General features: G+C 43.4%; 2 protein-coding genes across 5 annotated transcripts in view; one reads left to right on the plus strand and one right to left on the minus strand.

Moving 5' to 3' along the window:
- The first annotated feature begins 1,077 nt into the window (after window positions 1-1,077).
- Window positions 1,078-22,036, plus strand: ZNF287 (zinc finger protein 287). 4 transcript variants are annotated; one of them, XM_045044246.1, is made up of 7 exons: window positions 1,091-1,164; window positions 1,929-1,972; window positions 2,606-3,206; window positions 3,855-3,955; window positions 6,584-6,710; window positions 7,195-7,281; window positions 15,908-22,036. In XM_045044246.1, exons 3-7 carry the CDS (start codon window positions 2,804-2,806, stop codon window positions 17,473-17,475), a joined length of 2,286 nt encoding a protein of 761 aa, XP_044900181.1. In that variant the 5' UTR covers window positions 1,091-1,164; window positions 1,929-1,972; window positions 2,606-2,803; the 3' UTR covers window positions 17,476-22,036. The 4 variants fall into 4 exon arrangements, with proteins under 4 accessions (XP_006939927.2, XP_044900181.1, XP_019672768.1 ...); XM_006939865.5 differs by lacking the exon at window positions 1,929-1,972 and having other exon boundaries at window positions 1,078-1,164; XM_019817209.3 differs by lacking the exons at window positions 1,091-1,164; window positions 1,929-1,972 and adding an exon at window positions 1,187-1,340.
- The window catches only part of LOC123381861, a 38,941-nt gene continuing 30,893 nt past the window's right edge, over window positions 15,983-24,030 (minus strand). The window contains exon 5 of the mRNA XM_045044248.1: window positions 15,983-16,108. Coding sequence (XP_044900183.1) covers window positions 16,093-16,108 — 16 coding nt within the window. The 3' untranslated portion in view covers window positions 15,983-16,092. The remainder of the gene's footprint in view (window positions 16,109-24,030) is intronic.

Consider the following 24,030-nt stretch of genomic DNA (forward strand, 5'->3'; position numbering starts at 1 on the left):
TCCCCAGTTTCTTTTTTGTTCAAATGTGCCTATTGTGGTAATATTAAGACTCTATGACACTCCTCCCGTCAAGAGATGGAATCTACATTTGCCTCTACTTGATTCTGCACAGACTTATGACTGCTTTGATCAAGTGTGTAACAGAAATGATGCTATGTGACTTCCAAAGCTATGTCGTCATCAGCCATGAAGATTTCTTATTCACTAGAACATGTGCTCTTGAAGCCCAGAGACACCGTGTAAGAAATCCAACGAGCCTGAGTCCTTCATATGGAAAAGGCCACTGTGTTCAATTCCAAACTGAGCTCATCCCTGAGCCATCTCAGCCCATCCATAATACATGTAAGTGAAGAGGCCATCTTGGAAATGGACCCTTCCTGCCATCAAATCATCTCCGCTGAGCCCCCAGACACAGTGGAGCAGTGAAGAGCCGTGCCCACTGTTCCCCTTCCAAATTCTTTACCAGTGAAATCCATGAGCATAATAAAATGGTGGTTCTTTAAAACCATTTAGTTTTGGGTGGTTTGCCAACACAGCAGTAGACAACAGGAACACCTGGAATGTTTTTCTATCCTTTTATTTTCAAGGGTTTTATGGGGGTTTGTTGTGTCTCTATAAACAACACGCTCTCTATCTTTCTCCGATCTGAGTCTCAAGATCAGATTCCTTAGGAGGGACTCAGACCATTTAAGAGTGAATGTGTACACACAGTAAAGCCCGAAAACGCACTTTGGGTTGTTCTACCTTTAGACCCACATCTTGTCTGCCCATCCTTCCTGTAGGAACTCTGGCACCAGGTTTTCTCCAGTTAATTAGCACGGAGCTTTAACCACCCATCCGCAGCCCCCTCGCCCAGATGCTAGCTGCTCCCCGACCTCCCAGTCATCTACCAGACCTGCTTCTGACCAGGGAAACTTTAAAGTTCCCTTCAGACCCTTGCAGCCTAAACGAGCAAGTCGCAGTGATGGGTGGAGGAGGTTACCATGGAGACAGGTCCAAGGAATGAGGCTCCGGCGGGAGGGAGGGCCGGGACGCGGCTTCCGATTGGCTCAGCGGGCGCGCAGCGTTCTCCTTGCGCACATGCGCAGTGGCGCTGAGGCGAGGTCGCGGCGGAGCCGAGGCGCGGCGCGTTCCGGGCCAGGCTTCTCAGGAGCGGGCTGGAAGGTGAGGCTCCCGGCCGAGACACGTCGTGCTTTCCGGGATAGGGAAGTGGCGGAGCCAGAGGCCCCTCTGCGGCGCGGGGCTGAGCTCGCCACGCAGGCGCCCGCGCCCCCGCCGCCATTGTTGCCCCGGGCCTCTCGGGCCGCTCCGGCTGCGCGTCCGCCGGGTCCCCGCGACAGGTAAAGATGTCGAGGGCGCCGGGCGCTAGTGTCCGCGCGGTCAGGCCGGAGCCCCAGCCCGTCCACGCGCGGGAGCCCGTGCTCGCGGCCTGCGGAGAAGACGAACGCGGGGTGGAGGTTGCTGTGGGGGGCCCGGTCCCAGCTCAGCGCGTCGTCGTGTCCCCACTCGCTCCCCCGCTGCCCGCGACCCCCCGGCCGAAGAGGTGTTAGGGAGACCCGACCGGGAAGGGCAGGCGACGGGTGAGGCCGGCGCGTCTCCCCTGCAGGGCCTGGTACACAGTTGGCTTTGGTTACACGACTGAGCTTTGAGGAGGGTTCAGAACTGGGGCCCGCGGACAGGTGGTGTCCGTGCTCCAGGTCTGGCCTGTTCCGAGGTTTTCTTCGGGAATCCCGGTTTCATATTTATTCCTAAGGAATTGTCTCCTGTAGAAGCATTTAAAAGGGCTTCAAATCACACCAGCCTCTTCTGCTCCCCCCCCCTCCGCCCCCCGTCTTACCGGCTCCCCAGCCCTCTGATAGCTAAAAGCTAGAATAGTCTGGCATTAATATGCAAAGCAGGTAAATGGCTTGCCCTTTTTTCCTTGACAGTTTCCTTGGGAACCTTGAGCACTTTATTAAGAAGAAATTCTCAGGTATCGTTCTAAGTACCTAATAGATTCGCTCTGTTCTTGAGAGGTAGTTCCGTCCTTTACAGCTTCTGTAAGTAACAGAAAAATACTGAAGCTTTCTTGCCCCCTCTGTAAAAGTTTAATTTCTTTTTCAACAAGTTAGAAGTTTGATCTGTTGTTTGGCTCATGATCTAGGTCTTTGCTTTTATGACCACCTTTTTTTTTTTTTTAATTCTTTAGAAATATTTTTTAAAAATGTTTATTACTGAGAAAGAGACAGAGCGCGGGTAGGGGAGGAGCAGAGAGAGAGGGAGACACAATCCACAGCAGGCTCCAGGCTCTGAGCTGTCAGCACAGAGCTGACACGGGGCTCTAACTCACGAGCCAGCCGTGAGGTCATGACCTGAGCCGAAGTCAGACACTTAACCAACTGAGCCACCCAGGTGCCCCTCTATTACCACCTTTTGATGGCAGTCCCATCCCCTGTCCCCAACAGATTGCACTTATCATACAAATCTAAGGATGTAGGGGAGGAAGACCAAGGTAAAGTCCGATTGTGTTTATCTGTGCAGACTGAGTAGGCGATCTCTGTTGGTGTATGCGCATAGCAAAGAGCACCAGGAATTCTTGACTTTGTGCTCTGTTCTTGTGTTTTAGGGTCTCTTAACCATCCCTGCAAGTTCTGGGCTCCAAATTTGTAACTAAGGCTGCTGACTCTACCTTGACCTTGTTCTGCCCCTGGCTGCAGCAGCCCTTGAGAGAATGTCTTTGTGGCTCTAGCATGAGACTTCAAGCAGTTGGCTCACTACTGGAAAAATAAAGGATACTGCCAGACTGACCTTCCTGTCTGTAGCAATGTTCTCCCCGTGCAAGAGGATGACCAGTTCTTCACGCTCCCAAATCCTTCTAATGTGGAAGCCAGACAAGGTCCAGAGTGGACCCCACAATGTGGAGAAGGAAACGCATGCTTTGAGACTCTTGCGTGACACTGAGACCTGTCGACAGAATTTTCGAAATTTCCCATATCCAGACATAGCTGGTCCTCGAAAGGCATTGAATCAACTCCGAGAGCTCTGCCTTAAATGGTTAAGACCTGAGATTCGCTCCAAGGAACAAATCTTGGAGCTGCTGGTGCTAGAGCAATTCCTGACCATCCTGCCTGGGGAGGTTAGGACGTGGGTGAAGTCCCAGTACCCAGAGAGCAGTGAGGAAGTGGTGACTCTGGTGGAGGATTTGACTCAGATTCTAGAAGAGGAAGGTGAGGATTGTAGGGCAGAGAGGGGAAGAGTCCTGGGTGGTTAGAGAAGACTAACCGGGACTGTCACAGAGCAGCCCTTCAAAGAAACCGGCGAGAGCAGAGCTCAGTGAGTGAGAACACACTTGAACGTGCGCCCCGTCCTGCCTGGTGTGCCCCTGCCAGACTGCTGGAGACCACACACACACATTACCCGATGGCTTAAAACAGTGACCAGACACAATCAGATTACCCCTGTGGGAGCCCTCAGGAATTTCACCTGCAGAGGTTTGAACCATTCTGCAAAGAAACCATTTGCTTTTGTGAATTAGGTTTTACAGTAACATGCTTGCAGAAAGGTAGAAAAGGGTCCAGAAAACATTCCCTTGTTCAGACACAACACACAAAATTTACATCACATGACGCTTTAGTAGAAAATTGTGAATTCAGTACGTATCCTTAGCCGTCCCAGAACAGACTTGTCTTTGAAGCCTGGTTTGACATCTTAGGACAAATCATCGGCCCTTCCCTCTGCTTCTTTGAAGTGTGGGTGCTGGTTTTGGTTTCTTTCTCACTTCTCACTGTAGGAAAGTGTAGGCATCTATCTGGTGAAGAATTCCGTAGGCTGTTCAAACAGGACTAATCTCCATCACGGTCTCCCTTCTACCCTAGCTGCTCCTCAGCATTCTGCCCTTCCCCAAGAGACCCCAGAGGAAGACCCCAAAGGAAGACCTGCTTTCCAGGCAGGATGGTTAAATGACTTGGTGACCAAAGTAAGTGTTGGTTTCTTCTATGATTTTAAAATGGCTTATTAAGAGGTGTATGTATGAGGACGTTTTCTGTCCTGGCCCTGTAACTTCTTTGCCCCCTAAAGCCCAATCTAGGACTTAAACATCAGTTTCTCTCTTTAAATCCACCCTGTTTGTTAAGGTAAGTGACTGCCCTGTGTAGGAAATAGGCTCCCCAGAGCCTTCCCCAGATACGCCCTTCCTCACTTTTTGACTGTAAGGCAGCAACCATAGAGGTTAAGGGATTGACCTCCACAGCCAGATGATCAGATTTAGTTCGTGGTTCTGAACCTATGATTTGGAGCAAGATACTTGACCACACTTGGCCTGAATCATTAAACTCTAATAAATAGAATTTACCTGTTAGGTTGGGAGGATTAAATACTATGCGACTTGTGGTTAGCCTGGACTACAGTAAGCCATCAATAAGCAGTGGTTGCTAATGTTATTTTTCTCATTAACAAGTAATTAAAGGCCATGTCTTTTGTGGTGTAATGTTGATCGTAAGTCTGTGTTACGTCAGGCCATCTTAAGAGAAAGTTTTACTGTAAAAATACACACCTGACACTGGCAGCCTGGAGCCTGCTTCAGATTCCATGTCTCCCTCTCTCTCTACCTCTCCTCTGCTTGTGCTATCTCTCTCTACCTCTCTCTCTCCCCCTCTCTCTCTCTCACTCTCTCCAAAATAAATGTTTAAAAATCACTTTTGTACATACACATTAAAATCAGGCAGATGTTAAGATGAAATAAAAGTGGGGCGCCTGGGTGGCGCAGTCAGTTAAGCGTCCGGCTTCAGCCAGGTCACGATATCACGGTCTGTGAGTTCGAGCCCCACGTCGGGCTCTGGGCTGATGGCTCAGAGCCTGGAGCCTGTTTCCGATTCTGTGTCTCCCTCTCTCTCTGCCCCTCCCCCGTTCATGCTCTGTCTCTCTCTCTCCCAAAAATAAATAAATAAACGTTGAAAAAAAATTAAAAAAAAAAAAGATGAAATAAAAGATTCCATGCACAGGGGCGCCTGGGTATCTCAGTCAGTTAAGCGTCAACTCTTGGTCTCAGCTCAGGTCATGATCTCATGGTTCATGTGTTCGAGCCCTGGGCTCTATGCTGCTAGCATGGAGCCTGCTTGGGATTCTCTCTCTCCCTCTCTCTGCTCCTCCCCTACTCACTCTCTCTTTCTCTCTCTCTCAAAATAAACTTAAAAGCAAAAAAAGATTCCCCACCCCCAAAATTTAAGATATCTAGGACTAAGCATAATATAAATTTTATAGTACATCCATATCGTGTATCATTCTATAAGACATGAAAGAAGCTTTAAATACTATAAATCGTCTGTTCTCCTGAAATTATGAATTGAAAATGTAATTTGAAAACCCAATATAATTTTTTTAAGAAACGTAAAGTTCATTCGAAAGACATGGAGGAGTAATCAGTTTTGTGTAACAAAAGGAAGAAAAGAGCCAAGAGGAATTTATGCGATTGAGAACTGTATCTAACCTTGCCAGATTGAGAACTGTATCTAAAAGTATAACAGTTCAACAGTGTGAGTTTTGGTCCCAGTTTTAAAGATTTTTAGATGTTTTTTAATGTTTATTTATTTATTTTGAGAGAAAGGGTGGGTGGGCAGAGAGAGAGAATCCCAGGCTATCCGCACAGAGCCCAAGGCAGGGCTCCAACTCACCAACCAGGAGATCATGACCTGAGCCACAATCGAGAGTCAGATGCTTAACCGACTGAGCCACCCAGGCGCTCCTAAAGGTTTTGTTTTTCAGGGATCTCTACACCCAGTGTGGGGCTCAAACTTAGAAATCCGAGATCAAGAGTCACAGGCTCTACCTAGTGAGCCAGGCAGGTACACTTCATGTATGTATGAACTACATACATTCATATATACACTTCCCAGCTCTATCCACTGGAAGCAATGGTACCCATAATACCATTCAATTTTATTTTGAAAAGGTAGGAAGAGCTCTGCATTTCATCGTAGGACACACAAATATAGCTTAAAATTTCAAATTACAGCACATTGAATTCTTTCTTCTTTTTTAGAGAGAAAGACAGCATGCACACTCGTGTGAGCAAGGGAGGAGGGGCAGAGGAAGAGGAGGAAGAGGGAGTCATGGAGGGTGAGAGAGAGAGAGAGAGAGAGAGAGAGAGAATCTTCAGTGGGTGGGCTCAACGTCCAGTGCAGAGCCCCACACAGGGCTCGATCTCACAACTGAAATCATGACCTGAGTCAAAATCAAGAGTCTGACGCTTAACCGACTGAGCCACCCAGGCTCCCCAATAACACACTGAATTCTTGAGGCAAAGCTCAAAAAAGCACAACCATTCAAGGGTGTCATCTTTGTAAAGCCCTTTCTTCTTTAAGATGCAGTCACCAACGCATGCGCCAGTGCCAGTCGAAAATGTGATGATAAATTCTGCTTTATTTTCAGACTCCCCTGTAGGACCATTCAGGTGTTCTCATCCATAACTCGGGTGAGGGTGTTAACTAGACTTTTAGGGTCTTACTGAAGCTCAAGATTCTGCGAGTCCCCTCACCACACACACACTTGGCATTTTCGCTGTTCTCGTTCTACCAGTTCTTGAACCAGGTTATATTTGATGTTTTAGGAATCAATGACATTCAAAGATGTGGCTGTGGATATCACCCAGGAGGACTGGGAGATCATGCGTCCTGTACAGAAGGAATTGTACAAGACGGTGACATTACAGAACTACTGGAACATGGTTTCTCTGGGTAAGCATCATCTACGCCCGCTCCTGCCAGCATACCCTCCAGGTCTCCTTTCCTCTCTTGTTAAAAATGGGTTGGTCTCTAAAGTACTTTGCTAAGAATGGGGCCTGGAGGTGAGCGTGCTCATCCCGTTCAGGCACAGAAATGTTTTCCCTTTTCCCAAATAAAAGGTTTCTAAGTGAAGGATCGTTGAAAACTGTGATGCCCGGCTTCCCTGGGCTTCCACACAGCACTGCGCCTTGCCCATTTCCTACCTTTCCTGTGATCTCCTCCCGCCATGATCTCTATGCACATATCCTCTTGGGTGGCAGGAAATGTTCATTTTAGCTCTGGAAAGGACAGTGATCTAATTCTCCCACTACATCCTGTCCGTGAACCATTGTTTTCCCGTAGAAGTCTGTCCTCACAAATAAGTAGAAGTCAGGTAATAAAATTCGAACAACCGTTTATCTCCGGGATAAAACTCCTTCTGTTTCCTCATGAACAGGACTGACCGTGTACCGACCAACTGTGATTCCCATGTTGGAAGAACCATGGATGGTGATAAAAGAAATCTTAGAAGGCCCTAGTCCAGGTGAGAGCACAGCTGGCGTGGGATTGTTTGTCCTTCAGCGCCTGACTGCAGTGAGATCTGTTTTTTAAGTATGGCCAAGGCATCCCCACAAAGACATCCCAGCCTGTCAAGAGCACTGAACTGTTCGGCGTTGCTTCCTGACAGATGCCATTTTCAGGAAGAGACACAGTTTATTTATTTTGAGAGAGACAACACAAGCAGGGCAGGAGCAGAGGGGGAGAGAGAGAATCCCGAGTAGGCTCCACACTGTCAGTGCAGAGCCCGGTGCGGGGCCTGATCCTACGAACCACAAGATCATGATCTGAGCCTAAATCCAGAGTTGCACGCTCAACAGATGGAGCCACCCAGGCACCCCTCCTGCCCTCCTTTTTAAGCATGCACGGATATCCCTAAGTTTCAAACCTTCTTTTTAAATTTCTTTTATTCTGTTTCACCAGCAAACCCCTGTAGCCTCCTGCCTCCACTTTCCTAACTTACTCTATTTTCTAATTTAAAAATGTATAAAATTCAGAAGATTCAAAAACATTCTTTCGTTGTATAGCACGTTCACCCAGTTCCTGCTTCTCCCAGCACCCAACAACTGGTGCTTGTTTCTAGTTGTTTCTGTTAAGGTGTTTTGTTTGCGTATCAAGTCAATATAAAAAGGGCTTCTTCTCAGGGCATCTGGGTGGCTCTGTCATCAGTAAAGCGTCTGACTTCAGCTTAGGTCATGATCTCTCAGTCCACAAGTTTGAGCCCAGGCCCTGCGTCGGGCTCTGCTGACGGCTCAGAGCCTGGAGCCTGCTTCAGATTCTGTCTCCCTCTCTCTCTGCCCCTCCCCTGCTCGCCCTCTGTCTCTCTCTGTCTCTCTCTGTCTCTCTGTCTCTTTCTCTCTTTCTCTCTCTCAAAAACAAATAAACGTTTAGGAAAAAAATTTTTTTTGTAATGTCTTCTCCATTTTCTAACAGAAATGGTAGCAAAGTACACACAGTTTTGTACTTTGCTTTTGTTTACTTAAAGTATATTTAGGGGCACTTGGGGAGGCTCAGTCGAGCGTCTGACTCTTGATTTCTGCTCAGGTCCAGGTCCCAGGGTCGTGGGGTCAAGTCCCACGTCAAGCTTCACACGTGAAGCCTGCTTGAGATTCTCTCTCTCCCACTCTGTCCCTCCATCCCCAAGCCCTCTCTCTCTCTCTCTCTCTCTCAAAAAAAAATTTTTTTAAGTATATCTTGAAAAGTGTTCCAAGTGAGGATATAAAGAACTTCCTCATTGTTTTTTTTTTTAAATATCTGCATCACATTTTATTGTGTGTCTCCTAAATTATTGAACCTGTTTCTTGTTGATGGGCTTTTTGGTGTTCCCATTCCTGCCTTCCTCCGCAAGAACTTCAAACCTACAGAAAAGTTGCAGAATCAGTACATTGAACACCTGTGTAATTGTCACCTGGAACTACCAGCTACCATTATTTAGCCACTTCTGCTTTTTATCTCTACACACACACACACACACACACACACACACACACACACACACACACACTTTGCTTTTGCAAAGAACCATCTGAAAGTTAGTTGTTGCAGGGATCATGACATCCCCCCGCGTATTTCTGCATGTATCTCCCATTCTTCGACATAGGCTCATCGTTCTCTCCCCTCACATATTTCACATTTATACAAGTTGTGTATCTTGTGTAGTCCCGTATTCAGACTTCCCCCACTGTCCCCAAATATCATGCAGTTTTTCTCCCCCTTCCGGGATCTCCTGTCAGGAATCCTGTGCTCCACTTAGTTATCCTGTGTCTTTAGTCCCTTTTAGTCTAGAGTTGTTCTCTGCCTTTCCTTTTCTTTCTTTTCTTTTTGTTTCTTTTCTCATTTCTTTTCTGTTCTCTTTTCTCTTTCCTTCCTACCTTCCTTGGAGCATTTTTTGAAGGATCCAGGCCAGGTTTTTTTTAAATATTTTTTTTAATGTTTATTTATTTTTGAGAGAGAGAGAGAGAGAAAGAAACAGAGTGTGAGCAGGGGAGGGGCAGAGAGACAGGGAGACACAGAATCCAAAGCAGGCTCCAGGCTCCGAGCTGTCAGCACAGAGCCCGACATGAGGCTCGAACCCACGGAGCATGAGATCATGACCTGAGCCAAAGTTGGATGCTTAACTGACTGTGCCACCCAGGCACCTCAGGCCAGGTTTTTTTTAGAATGACCCACAACCTAGATTTGCCTGATTGTTTCCTTATGTTTAGATTCAGATCAAATATTCTTACCAAAACAACCTCAGGTGTGTACTTTGCATTGCCATTTGTCTCATTAGTGATACTCATTTTGCTTAAGGTGCTCTTGGCCAGATTTCTCCATTTTAAAGGTGCAGGGTTTTTTTCTTTATAATCAGTAAGCAATCTGTGGAGTGATACTTAAGAGGCCACATGACTATTCTATTCCCTGGTAATATTTTATTTAAGCATTTTGGGCCTCCATTGTTGATTCTTGCTTTATCATATTGCTGGTTGCAAGATGGTGATTTTCCGATTCAGTCCTCTCTTCTCAAGGATTACTAGCATTCTCCTGTAAAGCACAGTTCTTCTTCTGTCTCATTTTTATGTGTACATAGCACTGTAGACTAATGGAATTTTTCCAACTACAGGGTGTTATTAGTCCACTAATTCCTGGTTTGTTTTGTTTTTTGTTTTTCATGCTCATTTGTCCCCAATTTGGGTAATAGGAGCCCTGCAAACCAAGTCCAGTGTTCTTTAGACAGGTCCCCATTAGTCTTTAATCCTTCCCTTGCTTTCTAGCACAACAGAATGTTCTTTTGACTCACCTTGTGCCTACCTTAGACCTGGAGGCTCTCCAAAGTACCCTGGTTCATTTTGATAGGGAATAGTACTTAGAAACCAGAATGTGGGCAGGAAGTGTGCTCACTACTGTGGGTACCGTTGCTTCCAGTGGATAGAGCTGGGAAGTATGCATATGTATGTATGTGGTTCTCTTAATCACGAGTTCACGCTGATAACTCTAACTGATATCCAGCACCGCAAGGCTATTCCGTCTTGTATTTCCTTTTCCATACGGTGAACAACCTGGTTCTCAAGAGCACTAGTATATATTGATCCGCCCTGTCATGTAACACACAGAGAAATGGTTTCAGAATTGGGTCACTACCTATCACTACCAATAACAAACTGGGTAACGTTCAAAATGTGTTCAAAGTCCTTTCTGTCCTTACAGTATATCCCACTAAGGGTATACAGAATACTAAGTTCAAAAGTTCCTTCAGTTCTTTCCTTTTAGCTGTCTTAAGGGTTTGCTGTACAGCTTAAGGGTTTGTTTGACTCTATTTGTATTCAGTTTTAGTGTTTTCTGGTTTTTAGTCTTCCGTTTTTGAGTATGTAGCAACATTAACTTGGTTCAGAAGTCAAAACTGTGTAGAAAGGTATATGCTCCCATCCCTTCTGCTCTGTTCCCATCTACCCCCTATTTATTTCTGGTTTTTCCTTCCGTGTTTCTCTTTGCAAATAGAAATCATAAAGATATTCTTACGTGTCCTTCTGTCTACAAGAGAAGTGCACTAGACTCTTGATTCTTGCTTGTCTATTGCCTTTTTTTTTTTTTTTTAAGTCACTGACTTCTAATACTTGTTAACTTACCTGGTCATTAGATATTTTAAGGGTCACGCTATTTGAAAAGCTAATTCTTCTCATAATTTATAGCAGAATGACCTATATATACCTATAGCACAGAACGTGCCTCTACCATAGTAAATTCTTCGTGGAATGATTTTGGCACACTCTAGACACTGAGAAAATATGCATGACATAATGGAAGTGAGCCTGAACTAGAAGTCAGGATAGTCTTCTGGAGGGTACTGCCAGTCTGGGACTGCTTGTTTTTTTAATGTTTATTTATTTTTGAGAGAGAGAGCGTGCGTGCGTGAGGGGCAAAGAGAGGGAGACACAGAATGTAAAGCAGGCTCCAGGCTCTGAGCTGTCGAACTCACGTATTGCGAGATCATGACCCGAGCTGAAGCAGGATGCTTAACTGACTGAGCCACCCAGGCGCCCCTGGGATCACTTTAATTTGAACCTGAGTTTTTTATTTTTAAAAAAAAATTTTTTTTTTCAACGTTTATTTTTTGGGGACAGAGAGAGACAGAGCATGAATGGGGGAGGGGCAGAGAGAGAGGGAGACACAGAATCGGAAACAGGCTCCAGGCTCTGAGCCATCAGCCCAGAGCCCGATGCGGGGCTCGAACTCACGGACCGCGAGATCGTGACCTGGCTGAAGTCGGACGCTTAACCGACTGCGCCACCCAGGCGCCCCCTGAGAAGTTTTTTAGATTGACTTTCAGGTAGCATGCATTGGCACTGTAAATTCACAAGAGGGGACAGTTTATGGTTATGTATTTTAGGAGAATTTTCTTCTTCCAAAGAGCACCAAGGCTGAGAAAAGATTATGTAGAAGTGAGGTTTGTTTGTTTGTTTGTTTGTTTTTTAAGTTTTGTTTGGTTTTTCTAGCCAGTCCTTCAGCAGAGTATAATCCTCTAAGATCAGGAGTCCTGTGAGCACCCCCTCCTTGTTAGGGCCTCAGGCTTTGTTTTTTGGCCCTTGGGCCCTTGCCCCTCAAAATGGAAGTGTAAGGTCAGTAAACAGATGGAGGAGCTGTCTCCGTCAGCTCTTGCTGATTTCCTGTCTCCCTGCTTTTGCCTGAGTTTTGGCCTCTGAGGATTTTCCTTTCTTACCAGCGTAGAGATACATCATAAGTTGAGCCTTTGGTTTGGATACCTGATTAGTCATGCTTCAGGAAACGGAAACTTTGACAGTTCACAAATAGAACAATAGTATTGGTCTTCACTGGCCACTCCTGTCTCAGAACTTTAATAGTTGTTTATACGGCAACTTTGATAGTTGTTTATTCAGGACCTATAGCCATTCTTTCCGGTTCCACTCCAATCCTACCTCCCCCTGAAGCTTTCTTTGGTTACCTAAGTCAACACTGATCTCATCTGCTAGAAGTATTGCACCATTTTTTGGCCCTGTTGACTAGACACTCAGCACTTCCAACCGGCCCTTTCTGGTTAAATACATAGATTTAAGCCCAGTTTAATAACATCGGTTTTTGAATTTCCGGTAAGCTGAGTGGTTTTAAAATGTATATTATATCCATTTCTTCATGGTCATGATTCAGCCTTGTTATTTTAAGCTTGTTCTCGCTTTAGTACTTTTCAGGTATACGGTGCACTCTGCCATAGACTGTCCGGTTTCCTGGAATCAGAATGAAACTCAGCTTCTGGTCCTCTCATTTGTGTGTGTGTGCCTGCACACCTCTACCTGTACAGTCCCTTAACGTTCTCATTTTGTTCTTTTGGACGGGAGAGGGACAAATCCTGGTTTGAGAGAGTTGTGTTTAAATATTTTTGTTATATAAAAATAATATAACTACATTTCTAGTACTAAATAGCAATAAAAGTCATATATCCAATTTATTGAAAATTGGAAAGTATTTTTTAAAAACCTGTAATCTTGGGCGCCTGGGTGGCGCAGTCGGTTGAGCGTCCGACTTCAGCCAGGTCACGATCTCGCGGTCCGTGAGTTCGAGCCCCGCGTCGGGCTCTGGGCTGATGGCTCAGAGCCTGGAGCCTGTTTCCGATTCTGTGTCTCCCTCTCTCTCTGCCCCTCCCCCGTTCATGCTCTGTCTCTCTCTGTCCCAAAAATAAATAAACGTTGAAAAAAAAATTAAAAAAAATAAAAAAAATAAAAATAAAAACCTGTAATCTTGTTAGCACTTTGATATTTGTCTAGTTCCAGTGCATTTTCATGCTAGTTATGATACTACTTTTTTCATTTAACATTACTCCCAAGCATTTTCTAATGTCAACTATGATGTTTGTGTTTGAATCAAAGTAATAAAAGTCATTTGTAAATTCAGTCAGTACAAGGAAGGAAAATGAAGTATTTGTCTACCTCTCCTCACCCATTACCAGGATTTTCACCCCTTAGATTGTTACTCTCTGTGTACGTGTACCTATATTACATATAGCACATCCTTACACAGAGTGGATCTTGCTCTACATAATGTGTCCTATACACCCTTACATGTCAATGTATGTGAACCTACCTAGTTATCTTTATCAGTTATCAATATTCCATTATCCCTACTCTCGTCATTTATTGATTGATGGCAGCTCTTATTTTTTTGTTTTCAACATTTATTTATTTTTTTTGGGACAGAGAGAGACAGAGCATGAATGGGGGAGGGGCAGAGAGAGAGGGAGACACAGAATCGGAAACAGGCTCCAGGCTCTGAGCCATCAGCCCAGAGCCGACGCGGGGCTCGAACTCACGGACCGTGAGATTGTGACCTGGCTGAAGTCGGACGCTTAACCGACTGCGCCACCCAGGCGCCCCGGCAGCTCTTATTTTTAATGACTGCATATGAGTCTATGGAATGGATATATTAAGGTTTTTTTTATTTTTATTTATTTATTTTTATATTTATTTTTGAGAGAGGGAGAGAGCACGCACAGGAGAGGGGCAGAGAGAGAGGGAGACACAGAATCTGAAGCAGGCTCCAGGTTCTGAGCCGTCAGCACAGAGCCTGATGTGGGGCTCAAACTCGTGAACTGTGAGATCACGACCTGAGCCGAAGTCAGATGCTCAATCAAGTGAGCCACCCAGGCACCCCATTTGTAAGGTTTTTATATTTTGGTCTGCATCTTAGAAAATTTCTGAACTACCCGGCGTCACTTTTGCTATATTATAAAATCCATATTTGATTATATTCCATTACACAATTCTTAATATTTGAAAGTCCTATGTTTTTTACCTGATTTCAAGGGAAAAAGATACCATAATTTAAATTTGTTTTACACCCTCCTGCTGGAAACAATAGGCGTCAGTACCTATGATTGCTTTGCAGCTAGGTTTGAAGTCAGGGATTTTTGTTGTTGTTGTTTACTTTGTTTTTGTGTGTATGTGTATGCTTTCATTTGGTTCACCTTTTTACAACAAATTATTGTCATTTATTCCAGCAATTCAGTTGAGTGGGCACCATATCAAGTCTTGGGCCATTTTCTGAAGGAAGCATAAAAGAAGCATAAGCCTTTCCCAGAGTTTGTGTCTAAGTTGGAAATAAAAGAAACACACAAAGTTCTGAAGTAATAATGCAAGGCCAAGTGCTGAATGGCCCCGACATTATATATGGTTGAATCATGAGACTGCTGGTATTTCAGTCATGTTGACCTATAGAAAGGCAAGCTCATATGATTCAAGCTAATCTGTACTTTAGGATTCCTAGAAGGACAAACAGCAGCTGGGCCGTACCATTGTTTTAATGGGTAGAGAAGTTACCTTAAGAGAATGCCTAAGTCTGGTTTTCATATGGCCCCCGTATGAGGTGCTATGAGGAAGTAGCTTGAAGTTACGTGGAGAATTTAAATGTTAAGCTAACTATGCAGTAGAATAGGCAAAGCTGGATTATTTAGGGACAGAATATGTCAAGTGGAGGTATTTTGAACTTTTTAAACGTTTCTCCTTTAAGCCACTGGTCCTCAAACCTTAGTGCACATCAGAACCGCTCGGAGGGCTTCCTGAAACAGGTGGCTCAGCCCTACCTCCAGAGTTTCTGATGGGGCTTGTCTGGATGGGCACCAGTTTAACACACTCCCAGGTGATAGTGATCCGCTTATGCTGCCGGTCTGGGGACTGTACCTTGAGAACTATTACTAGGAGAGATTTACTAGAGATGTTTGAGCCTGGAGAGCACTCCATGGAATTGCTTTTGGAATATTACGTAGGATTGTGCTGAGCAGGCTGGGAGGAGTTAATGAGAGTTAGCATCTACTTTATACGAATCAGTCCATGAAGTGAGGCCACGTTATCCCAAGTCTTACTAGTGTTTTCTCTTCTTGTAATCCTGTCACCTGACCTAACCTATTTTATTGCACTGTGCCCATGCTGAATAGTGAGGAACCTCTCCTTTGTCAACGGTTTGGTCTTCCGGTTTTCTGCAGTCACTTGTCCCAAGTTTTGTTTTATTTTGTTTTGTTTTGTTTTTTAAGATCTTATTTATTGAGGTGCCTGGGTGGCTCTGTTGGTTAAGCGTCCGATTCTTGATTTCGGCTCACGTCGTGATCTCACGGTTTGTGACTTCGGGTCTAGCATTGGGCTCTGCCCTGACAGTTTGGAGCCTGCTTGGGATTCTCTCTCCCTCTGTCTCTGCCCCTCCTCACTCGTACTCTTTCTCTTTCTAAATAAAATAATTTTTAAAAACTTAAATAAGGATTGTATAATAAAATTAAAATAATAATTGTAAAATTATAATAAAACCTTTATTTCTTTTTAGAGAAGTGGGGAAGGGTTGAGGGAGAGAGAGACTCTTAAGCAGGCTCCCCACCCAGCACAGAGCCTAATGTGGGGCTCGATCTCACCACCCTGAGATCATGACCTGAGCTGAAATCAAGAGTCGGTTGCTCAACTAACTGAGCCACCCAGGCGCCCCTCTCTTTTCCCAAGCTTTAAGTACCACATTGTGAGGTTGTCCAGGCCGTAGTCTTTTGAGGCATTTTATTCCCATTCAGTATCTTGTTTCTGTTTTGGCAGTTTCCTTTCTCCAAATAGAGGATAATTTTTTATATTTTTATATTCTTTTTATTTCAGAATGGAAAACAGAAGCCCAAGAGTGTACTCCAGTTACAGATACTTCTAAGTTCACAAAGACTGGTACTCAGACCATCAAGATGGAGGAACCATATGACTACGATGACAGATTAGAGAGGCAAGCAGCAGATACCTTCAGGAAAATTCCCACCAGCGGAAGAAACTCCCCTTTGAAGTCCGTCCTCTCACAAGAAGATGACCCTATGGAAGAGTGTCTTAGTAAATATGATATATATAGAAATAGTTTTGAAAAGCATTCAAACCTAATTATTCAGTTTGGTACCCAATCAGATAATAAAACTATGTATGATGAAGGCAGGGCAACCTTCAATCATGTCTCATATGGTATTGTACATAGAAAGATATACCCTGGAGAGAAGCCTTATAAGTGTAACGTGTGTGGGAAAAAGTTTAGGAAGAACCCGTCCTTCGTGAAACACCAAAGTACCCATGCCAAAGAAAAATCTCATGAATGTGAAGAATGTGGGAAAGAGTTTAGGCATATCTCATCCCTTATTGCACATCAGAGAATGCATACTGGAGAAAAACCATACGAATGCCACCAGTGTGGTAAAGCCTTCAGCCAGCGTGCACACCTTACCATACATCAGAGAATTCATACTGGAGAGAAACCCTATAAGTGTGATGACTGCGGAAAAGACTTCAGTCAGCGTGCACACCTGACTATACATCAAAGGACACATACTGGAGAGAAACCATATAAATGCTTGGAATGTGGTAAAACCTTCAGCCACAGTTCATCACTGATTAATCATCAGCGAGTTCACACCGGTGAAAAACCTTATATATGCAACGAGTGTGGGAAAACTTTCAGTCAGAGTACACACCTTCTTCAGCATCAAAAAATACATACCGGAAAGAAACCGTATAAATGCAATGAGTGTTGGAAAGTGTTTAGTCAGAGTACTTACCTTATTCGACATCAGAGAATTCATTCCGGAGAGAAGTGTTATAAATGTAATGAATGTGGAAAAGCCTTTGCTCATTCCTCAACTCTCATTCAACATCAGACTACTCACACTGGAGAGAAATCCTATATATGTAAGATATGCGGAAAAGCCTTCAGCCAGAGTGCGAACCTCACTCAACACCATAGAACACATACTGGGGAGAAACCGTATAAATGCAGCGTGTGTGGAAAAGCATTCAGCCAGAGCGTACACCTTACTCAGCATCAAAGAATTCATAATGGAGAAAAACCCTTCAAATGCAATATATGTGGGAAAGCATATAGACAGGGTGCCAATCTCACTCAACATCAGAGGATTCATACCGGAGAGAAGCCGTATAAATGTAATGAATGTGGGAAAGCTTTTATTTATTCCTCGTCACTTAATCAACATCAGAGAACTCATACTGGAGAACGGCCCTATAAATGTAATGAATGTGATAAAGATTTTAGCCAGCGAACATGCCTTATTCAACACCAGAGAATTCACACAGGAGAGAAGCCCTACGCTTGCCGTATATGTGGTAAAACCTTCACCCAGAGTACGAACCTCATTCAGCATCAGCGTGTTCATGCTGGTGCCAGACATCATAATTAATGGATGTGGCAGATGACTTCACTTAGGTTTTACAGTTCAGCCGAATTTTATTTTGTGCTCCGTTAAAACATTATTCAAAAGAAGTGCAATATATGTTAGCTATCAGCAGAAGTATCAAAAGAAGTATCAGAATTAGTAGTGTGGATATAAGCTATTGAAATTTAATGTGAAATTTAAAAAGAAAACTTTATTCACTTCTTAACCTTTATTTGATACTAGTCCAATTCATTCCAGAGAGAAACCCAATCTGTAACTCATCAACTCTTAGTGTATTTGGAGTACTTCTTAGTGAGACCTTATGAATGTAACTCGGGAAAGCTTCCATCAAGTAGGGATTTCACACTAGCAAGGAATCTTGGGATAGTTGAAAAAGCTGCTTTAAGGCCTTTATTACTTCCCAGCTTTGAAGCCTTAAATACATAAGGGGTTCCCTTCCCTTTTCCTATGAATGCCATAACTGCCATGTGGAGCCAGTAGGTTTGCAAAATATATACAGTGGAAAGTATCTTCTTAATTTCTATGTGACAACTGTGTAATTACATTTTCCTTTACTGAAATATTCAAGGAAGAGAAGCTTAACGAAACATGATCTGTTAGGATAACTAATGTATATATAACCTTTAGACGTGTACAAATTAAACAGGCAAAAATTAAACACCCATCCTTAAATTCACCTTTAAAACATATTAGCCTTAGTTTCACTAGGTTTTGACACCTGTCATCCTAAAGGAAAAAATAAGAAAGTTACCTTTTTTTTTTTCACCTGACTCCTAAACTCATAACTTGAGGTTCCCCTGTGGCTATTTTGCCATAGAAAGCCCATTTCCATTGAGACCCATTTCTCGAGTGCCTACTGTGCTCAGGGCCCAGACTTCCCAACTGGATCTTCACAGGGCTTGTGCTGAAAACCACAGCTGATTTAACAACAGAAAGCTTACTAAAGTAGTGAAATGTGACAAAGGACATGGTCTTAACTATTAAGTACTGTCACAGAATGACATAGGAAGCGTACTAAAATGGGTTGCCAAATGCGATCCCATATCCCAAGACAAAGCAGTAGTAAAAGCAGCTATTTACATAGTGTGAGGGAAAAACAAGTCATGGAAAATAGATTTAAGTTCACTACAGAAAGTGGGTCAGGGAAAAAAAATCGAGGGTGAAAACTTAGCAGTGAAGAAAGAATACACGGGTAACTTACAACATGAACTATTGTCGGACTTGGGTTACCTAAGAAAGTAAGAGTGGCTAATTAAGAACAAATTCAGCCTGTTTAGAAGAAAGAACTAAAAATGAAGCAACTGATTTTAAAGGAATAATTGGAATTGGTTCTTTTTCATACATGTAAGTAAAGTAGGGATTACTCTTAAAATGTCAGAAAACATTTACTGGAAAAAGCATTGATGCAGAAACTGTCATTGATGCAACAATCACTAGACAATATTAACTAAGTTTGTGGGGTCCTGAACATAAAAGGAAAACAGGCAGAAATGCAAATAGAAACAGGTAAAGATACTACTGTGCTTAATATCCACAGCATTCCACGATCAGAATATAAGACCATATTCTGAGAGCTGAGATTTCATCTTGCTCTTAATTGTTTCTTCAGTGCCTTGCGTGTAGGTTGTGGTCGATCTACGTCGGTTGAATTAATAAGTAGGTAAGTTAGAATTGAGTAATAAGGTATAATTAACGGATATGGAGTGAAGGTGGTTGAATTTAAAATACTTTTGTGCACAAATGCAAAGAAATACTTAAATACTGGTCATTCGCTGGGTAAGAGGAACTACTTAAAATTGAAGAATCAGAATTCTTAACAGTGGGGATATTCCTAAAGAAATCGTGGGACGTCATTGCACAGGAAGTTTTCCTGAGCTAGATGAAGAAAAACTGATCTAAATTCTGGTGCCATAAATACCATTTTAAGCATATGATTGACCATTGCAGTCTCGTTTGGATGTTACTGTTGATAGCAAACGCCCTGCAGACAGGTGCCGAAGGAAAGACCTGGGGTGCTAGCATCTTCAAGGCTTTCTTGTTGAGTGTTTTTCTTCAAGAAGCTACTGCTTTCCCTCGTCTTCACCTCAGTTAACCCTGATGTCATGGAATCATCCTTCACAAAGTGTAGATTGTCTTCAGGTTGCATAATACTCGAGTTAGGCTTACGCCATAGTTACCATGTTAGAAATAACCGTTGTACTTAAGATGCAATTTTTATTTATAATGCCACTTCAAATCTTACACAACACTTTTTCCCCTCCTGGCATGAATGTGTGGAGTATTGCAGTCCATAGCGCCTTTCTTCGCTTTAATTTGTATTTCCTGCCTTTGTTTTATGTAAATAATGCATTTATAAAGTCTTCCACTGATACGCTGAGGCAATGGATGCCCTTAGACAGTAACAGAATAGTGGAGAGTCATGGATCTTTGTGTATTTTTCCCACTTTTTACAGTTGTCTGATCCACATGTAATTCAAGTTTTTTTTTTTTTTTAGCAGATAGTCTTATTTTCCACAACTTTTTATTACAAAGATGTTGAAATATACAGAAAAGTTAATAAAATGAACGGTATATCTACCACCTAGCTTTAAATTTTTAACATTTTTTACTGAACGACTGGAAAGTTACTTAGACGTGACATTTCACCCCTAAATACTTCAGCATGCATCTCATAAAAATAAGGACTTTCACATTACCTTGAAAAATGAGTAAGAATTCTCTAATCTTCAATGTTTCATGTTTAAATTTTCCCTGCTGATCCCAACAAGTTTCACACATTATGTTCAATTACTATGTCTGTTTCATCTGTCCAGGTGTCTCCACTTCTGATTTTCTCTAGGACTTTTTTTTTTTTTTTAATAGAGCAGGTCAGTTGTAGAATGTCTCACATTCAGGATTTAACGGATTGTTTACATATGGTTTATCTTGTTCCTGTACCCCCTGTGGCTTCTGTAAATTAGTATTTATGGCCAAAGCCTTGATTGGATTCAGGTTAAATATACATGTTTAATATTAACACTTCACCGATGTGTCTCCTGTTGCATCAAATCAAAAGTCTTATTAGTATCTGGTTGACCATCCGTGATGTGAATCATGGTAATCACCGTATCTTCCCAATGTGCAGATGTGTTTTTTCCGTTGCAGTTAATCCGGACTGACGCTGGCAGGGTGTGGATAGCTTGTTCACCAAGAACTTTTCACCTGGTACTTGTAGTACCCAGTGATGACGATCGTTCCCCAAATCAGTTATTTCCTTAAGATTGGCAAAACGGCAATTTTCTATCATTCTCTCAACGTTTCCTGATGCGTAAGTCTGTAAGGCAGAGCTTTCTGTCATTTGGAAGTGCACTAGAGGCAAGGTGCTACTTAAATTCTTTACTTACCAGTTTTCAGAATGAGGAGTTGGCAGTGATGACAGATCATTCCGTGTGTTCACGTCAATCATGGCCATTGTTTCTGTTGCTCAAATTGTCCCACATGTGGCCAGTTGGAACCCTTCCAGTAGCTCTTATGTCCCTTGTCATTCCTTCTCTAGCCTTTGGGGACTTCATTGCCTTCTGACACAAGAGATCTCAGGTTCAATGCCCCAGATACGGAATGAGCCATGTCTCCCGCAATCCCTGGCTAAGTCAGCAACTATTTAGAAACCAAGATCTGGACGCTAGGTATGCTCGTTGCTGCTGGGGTGTCATTAGCAGGTAGCCTTTGGGTCTTAACCATTCAACTTAGTTCTTGTAAAGGCAACTCTTTGCACTCATTTCATCAGTTACAGAATCTCTAAGAGCCGTCATTACATACTGGACAAACTGGGGAGCAAACAACTTAGCCTTTTAAGCATACAACTAAACTGGAGAGGACGGAAGTGATGTGTATACTAGAAAGCAGCAAGCGCAACCCCAAGAGGTCTTGTACCAGGACCAGCAGAGTTTAAGGAAGGGAGCATGTCAGTTAATATGTGGTACCTAGTATGTCTTAACTATTACATGTCTTGGTAATTCATGTATTTATAAGCTAATCATCTTTCCCGTCACATTCCTTAAGGCAGGTTTCTGATTAAGACCTAAATCTGAACCCTGAGGATCTGTTTCCTGCAAATCTAAGTGCTAGTTTTTCTTGCTAAACTTTTATTTGGTCTTCAAAACTAAGAGTGTTAGGTTTCATTCTTCAACTGTATCTTCTGGTATCAATTCACTTGCATGTGCCTGTAAATGTGCTTAGTCCTCTATTTTGTTACTCTCTTCCTGGCTCTATATTTCACTACAGTTACTAGCCCCTTGGAACACTGTAGCCATTAAGAATGGCAAGCATGTGCACTACAGTGATCTGTGTAAATATGTGTGTGAACTCGCAAGCAACGCTAAGTCCTCTGTATGGATGGGGAAAGTGATACCCATGATGCTGAAGTGTCTTGCCTGAGGTCATACAGTCCTACAGCGACAGAATAAGGGTCTGGACCCATGCCTCCGGCACTTAGTTGAATTCTTCCTGTAAAATTAATGCTAATGGAAATCCCGAGCACAAACAGTATGTACCTACAATTTTATAAAACTGTATTTTGATGAGATTAGAGCATGGAAAGTTTATTTTTGTCTCCCCTTCTCTATAGTTTCCTAAATTCAGATCTTTCAATGAGGCTAGCCCCATCAAGAATGCACTCCTCTCTACCCTCACTTCAGTTTTGGTCTCCCACCCAGATCTTTCCCCAGCTTCAGAACCATATAGTCAATGTTATCATCTGGAACTATCTCAAAAGTACCTTCAGTGGTTTAATCTAAAACAGAACTTTCATCCCCAAATCTCTATGTTAATTCACGGTAACTTTGAGAGGCTCGTTCACCTGTAGTTACAATCCTATTGGCTTTACTTTCCATGTGTTCCAGTCCAGTCTCTTCTCTGTCCCCACTGCCACTACCTCACTTCAGGCTTTTAATCAGCTTTCGTTTTGATTCTTTCATAACCAGGTAAATGTTCATCCTGCCCCTGATCTACCCCTTTCGGTGTATCTGCCACACTTTGCTCAAGTCATGTGAAAACATGTGAGGCCACCACATAACCGCTCTGCAGGTTGAGTAGTGCATTTGACCACGTCGCCATTTGCTCGACACGCCACGATATCCTCTCATTGTCAACGGCAGTGGATTCTCACTCTTAGCTGCACATTGAAACGACCTGGGGAGCTTCTACAATTACCAACGCCCGGGCCCCACGTCGAGGGATATTGACTTACTTCATTTGGGATGGAGAATTATCCATCTGAACTATCAGCGTTCAATTCCCCAGGTGATTCTAATGTCTTAAAGTGCAGCAAGGGCAGAAGCAGGAATTCCAGTGATTCGGAGGAGAAATGGTGGTTGCAGCAGAGGTGGTAAGAAGTGACCCAACCCAGGATGCATTTCGAAGGTAGAGTCTCTAGAACTTGCTAAGGATTTGGATCGGGATGAGGGGCATCAAGAGTGACTATCTTAGAGGCACTTGAGTGGCTCAGTTGGTAGAGCATGCAGCTCTGGACCTCGGGGTCGTGAGTTTGAGCGCCACGATGGGGGCAGAGGTGACTTTAAAAAAATAAAAAACCTTCAGAAGAATGACCATCTTTCCAACTAGAATATATGCTCCTAACAAGGGAGAAGGCTCTATTAGACTCATTTCTGTAGCTCCAGAGATGGGCCCAGATGAGTTCCAGCACAAACAGCGGGCTGCCTTACAGGAAAGCAACGCTGAGTTGGGGGAATCACTACTTTTATAGCGAATTGTAACCAAGCATGCTCTTTGCCTTCCCTGACCCCCCTCCAGCCCCTGCTTTGCCTGTTTGCTTGCTGTGAACACAAGGCTGAGAAATGGCCCAGGTAAAGCGCGATTAAGACCTCGCAATCTTGGCATACCCAACAGGAGCACCTAGGGAAGTGCAAGGTCCTTGGCATATCGCCTCTCCCGATATTGTCCATTCTAGTGTAGAAGAGGGGAAACCTCCCACCAAGAATTCGGGGGCGGTTAGGGCTTATATGTAGGAAGGACAGAAACTCAAAAGAAGTTGCCTGTTTCAAGACTGCAGAGTAGAGGTCTTTCCCTGAAGAAAAATCTTTGGTCATCCCAAATCTGATCCATAGGCAGAGGTTGAAAAGTAATGATCTCAATCCGCGGTACACCGATTAAAAACTACATCTGGGATATTCATTCATTCATATTTTACACTGGAGTAGAATATACTACATTTAAAATGGTTGGGGGGAAAAAGGATTATTTCCTGACCCATGAAATTCAAATTTCAGTGTTAATAGGAACACAGCCATATTCATTTAAGTATGGTTTTTGCCCGCTTTCCTGCAACAACCTCAAAGTTGTGAAACCCAAAGAGACCGCAAAGCCTAAGATACTTACCGACCTTTTATGAAACAAGTTAGCCAGCTATGCGTCCACACAGTGGAGTGGGGGTTTAGGTCTACTGGCTGAGCCAAACACCAGGCAGATTAAGGAAAGGAGCAAACGCTCATCGGACGTGTGGGAGAGGGGCGAGAGTGTCAGTAAATAAAAGAAGAGCTCTGAGGCGTGAAAGTAAAGGGA

The sequence above is a fragment of the Felis catus genome, chromosome E1 (genome assembly GCF_018350175.1).
Source record: "Felis catus isolate Fca126 chromosome E1, F.catus_Fca126_mat1.0, whole genome shotgun sequence".
Taxonomy (NCBI): domain Eukaryota; kingdom Metazoa; phylum Chordata; class Mammalia; order Carnivora; family Felidae; genus Felis; species Felis catus.

Excerpts from the sequence above, each read along its gene's own strand:
- ZNF287 (XM_006939865.5), top strand. The coding sequence starts at position 2,804 with ATGTTCTCCCCGTGCAAGAGGATGACCAGTTCTTCACGCTCCCAAATC. Across the intron at positions 6,711-7,194 it reads CTGGAACATGGTTTCTCTGG|GACTGACCGTGTACCGACCA; the intron begins GTAAGCATCATC and ends CCTCATGAACAG. Across the intron at positions 7,282-15,907 it reads CTTAGAAGGCCCTAGTCCAG|AATGGAAAACAGAAGCCCAA; the intron begins GTGAGAGCACAG and ends TTTTTATTTCAG.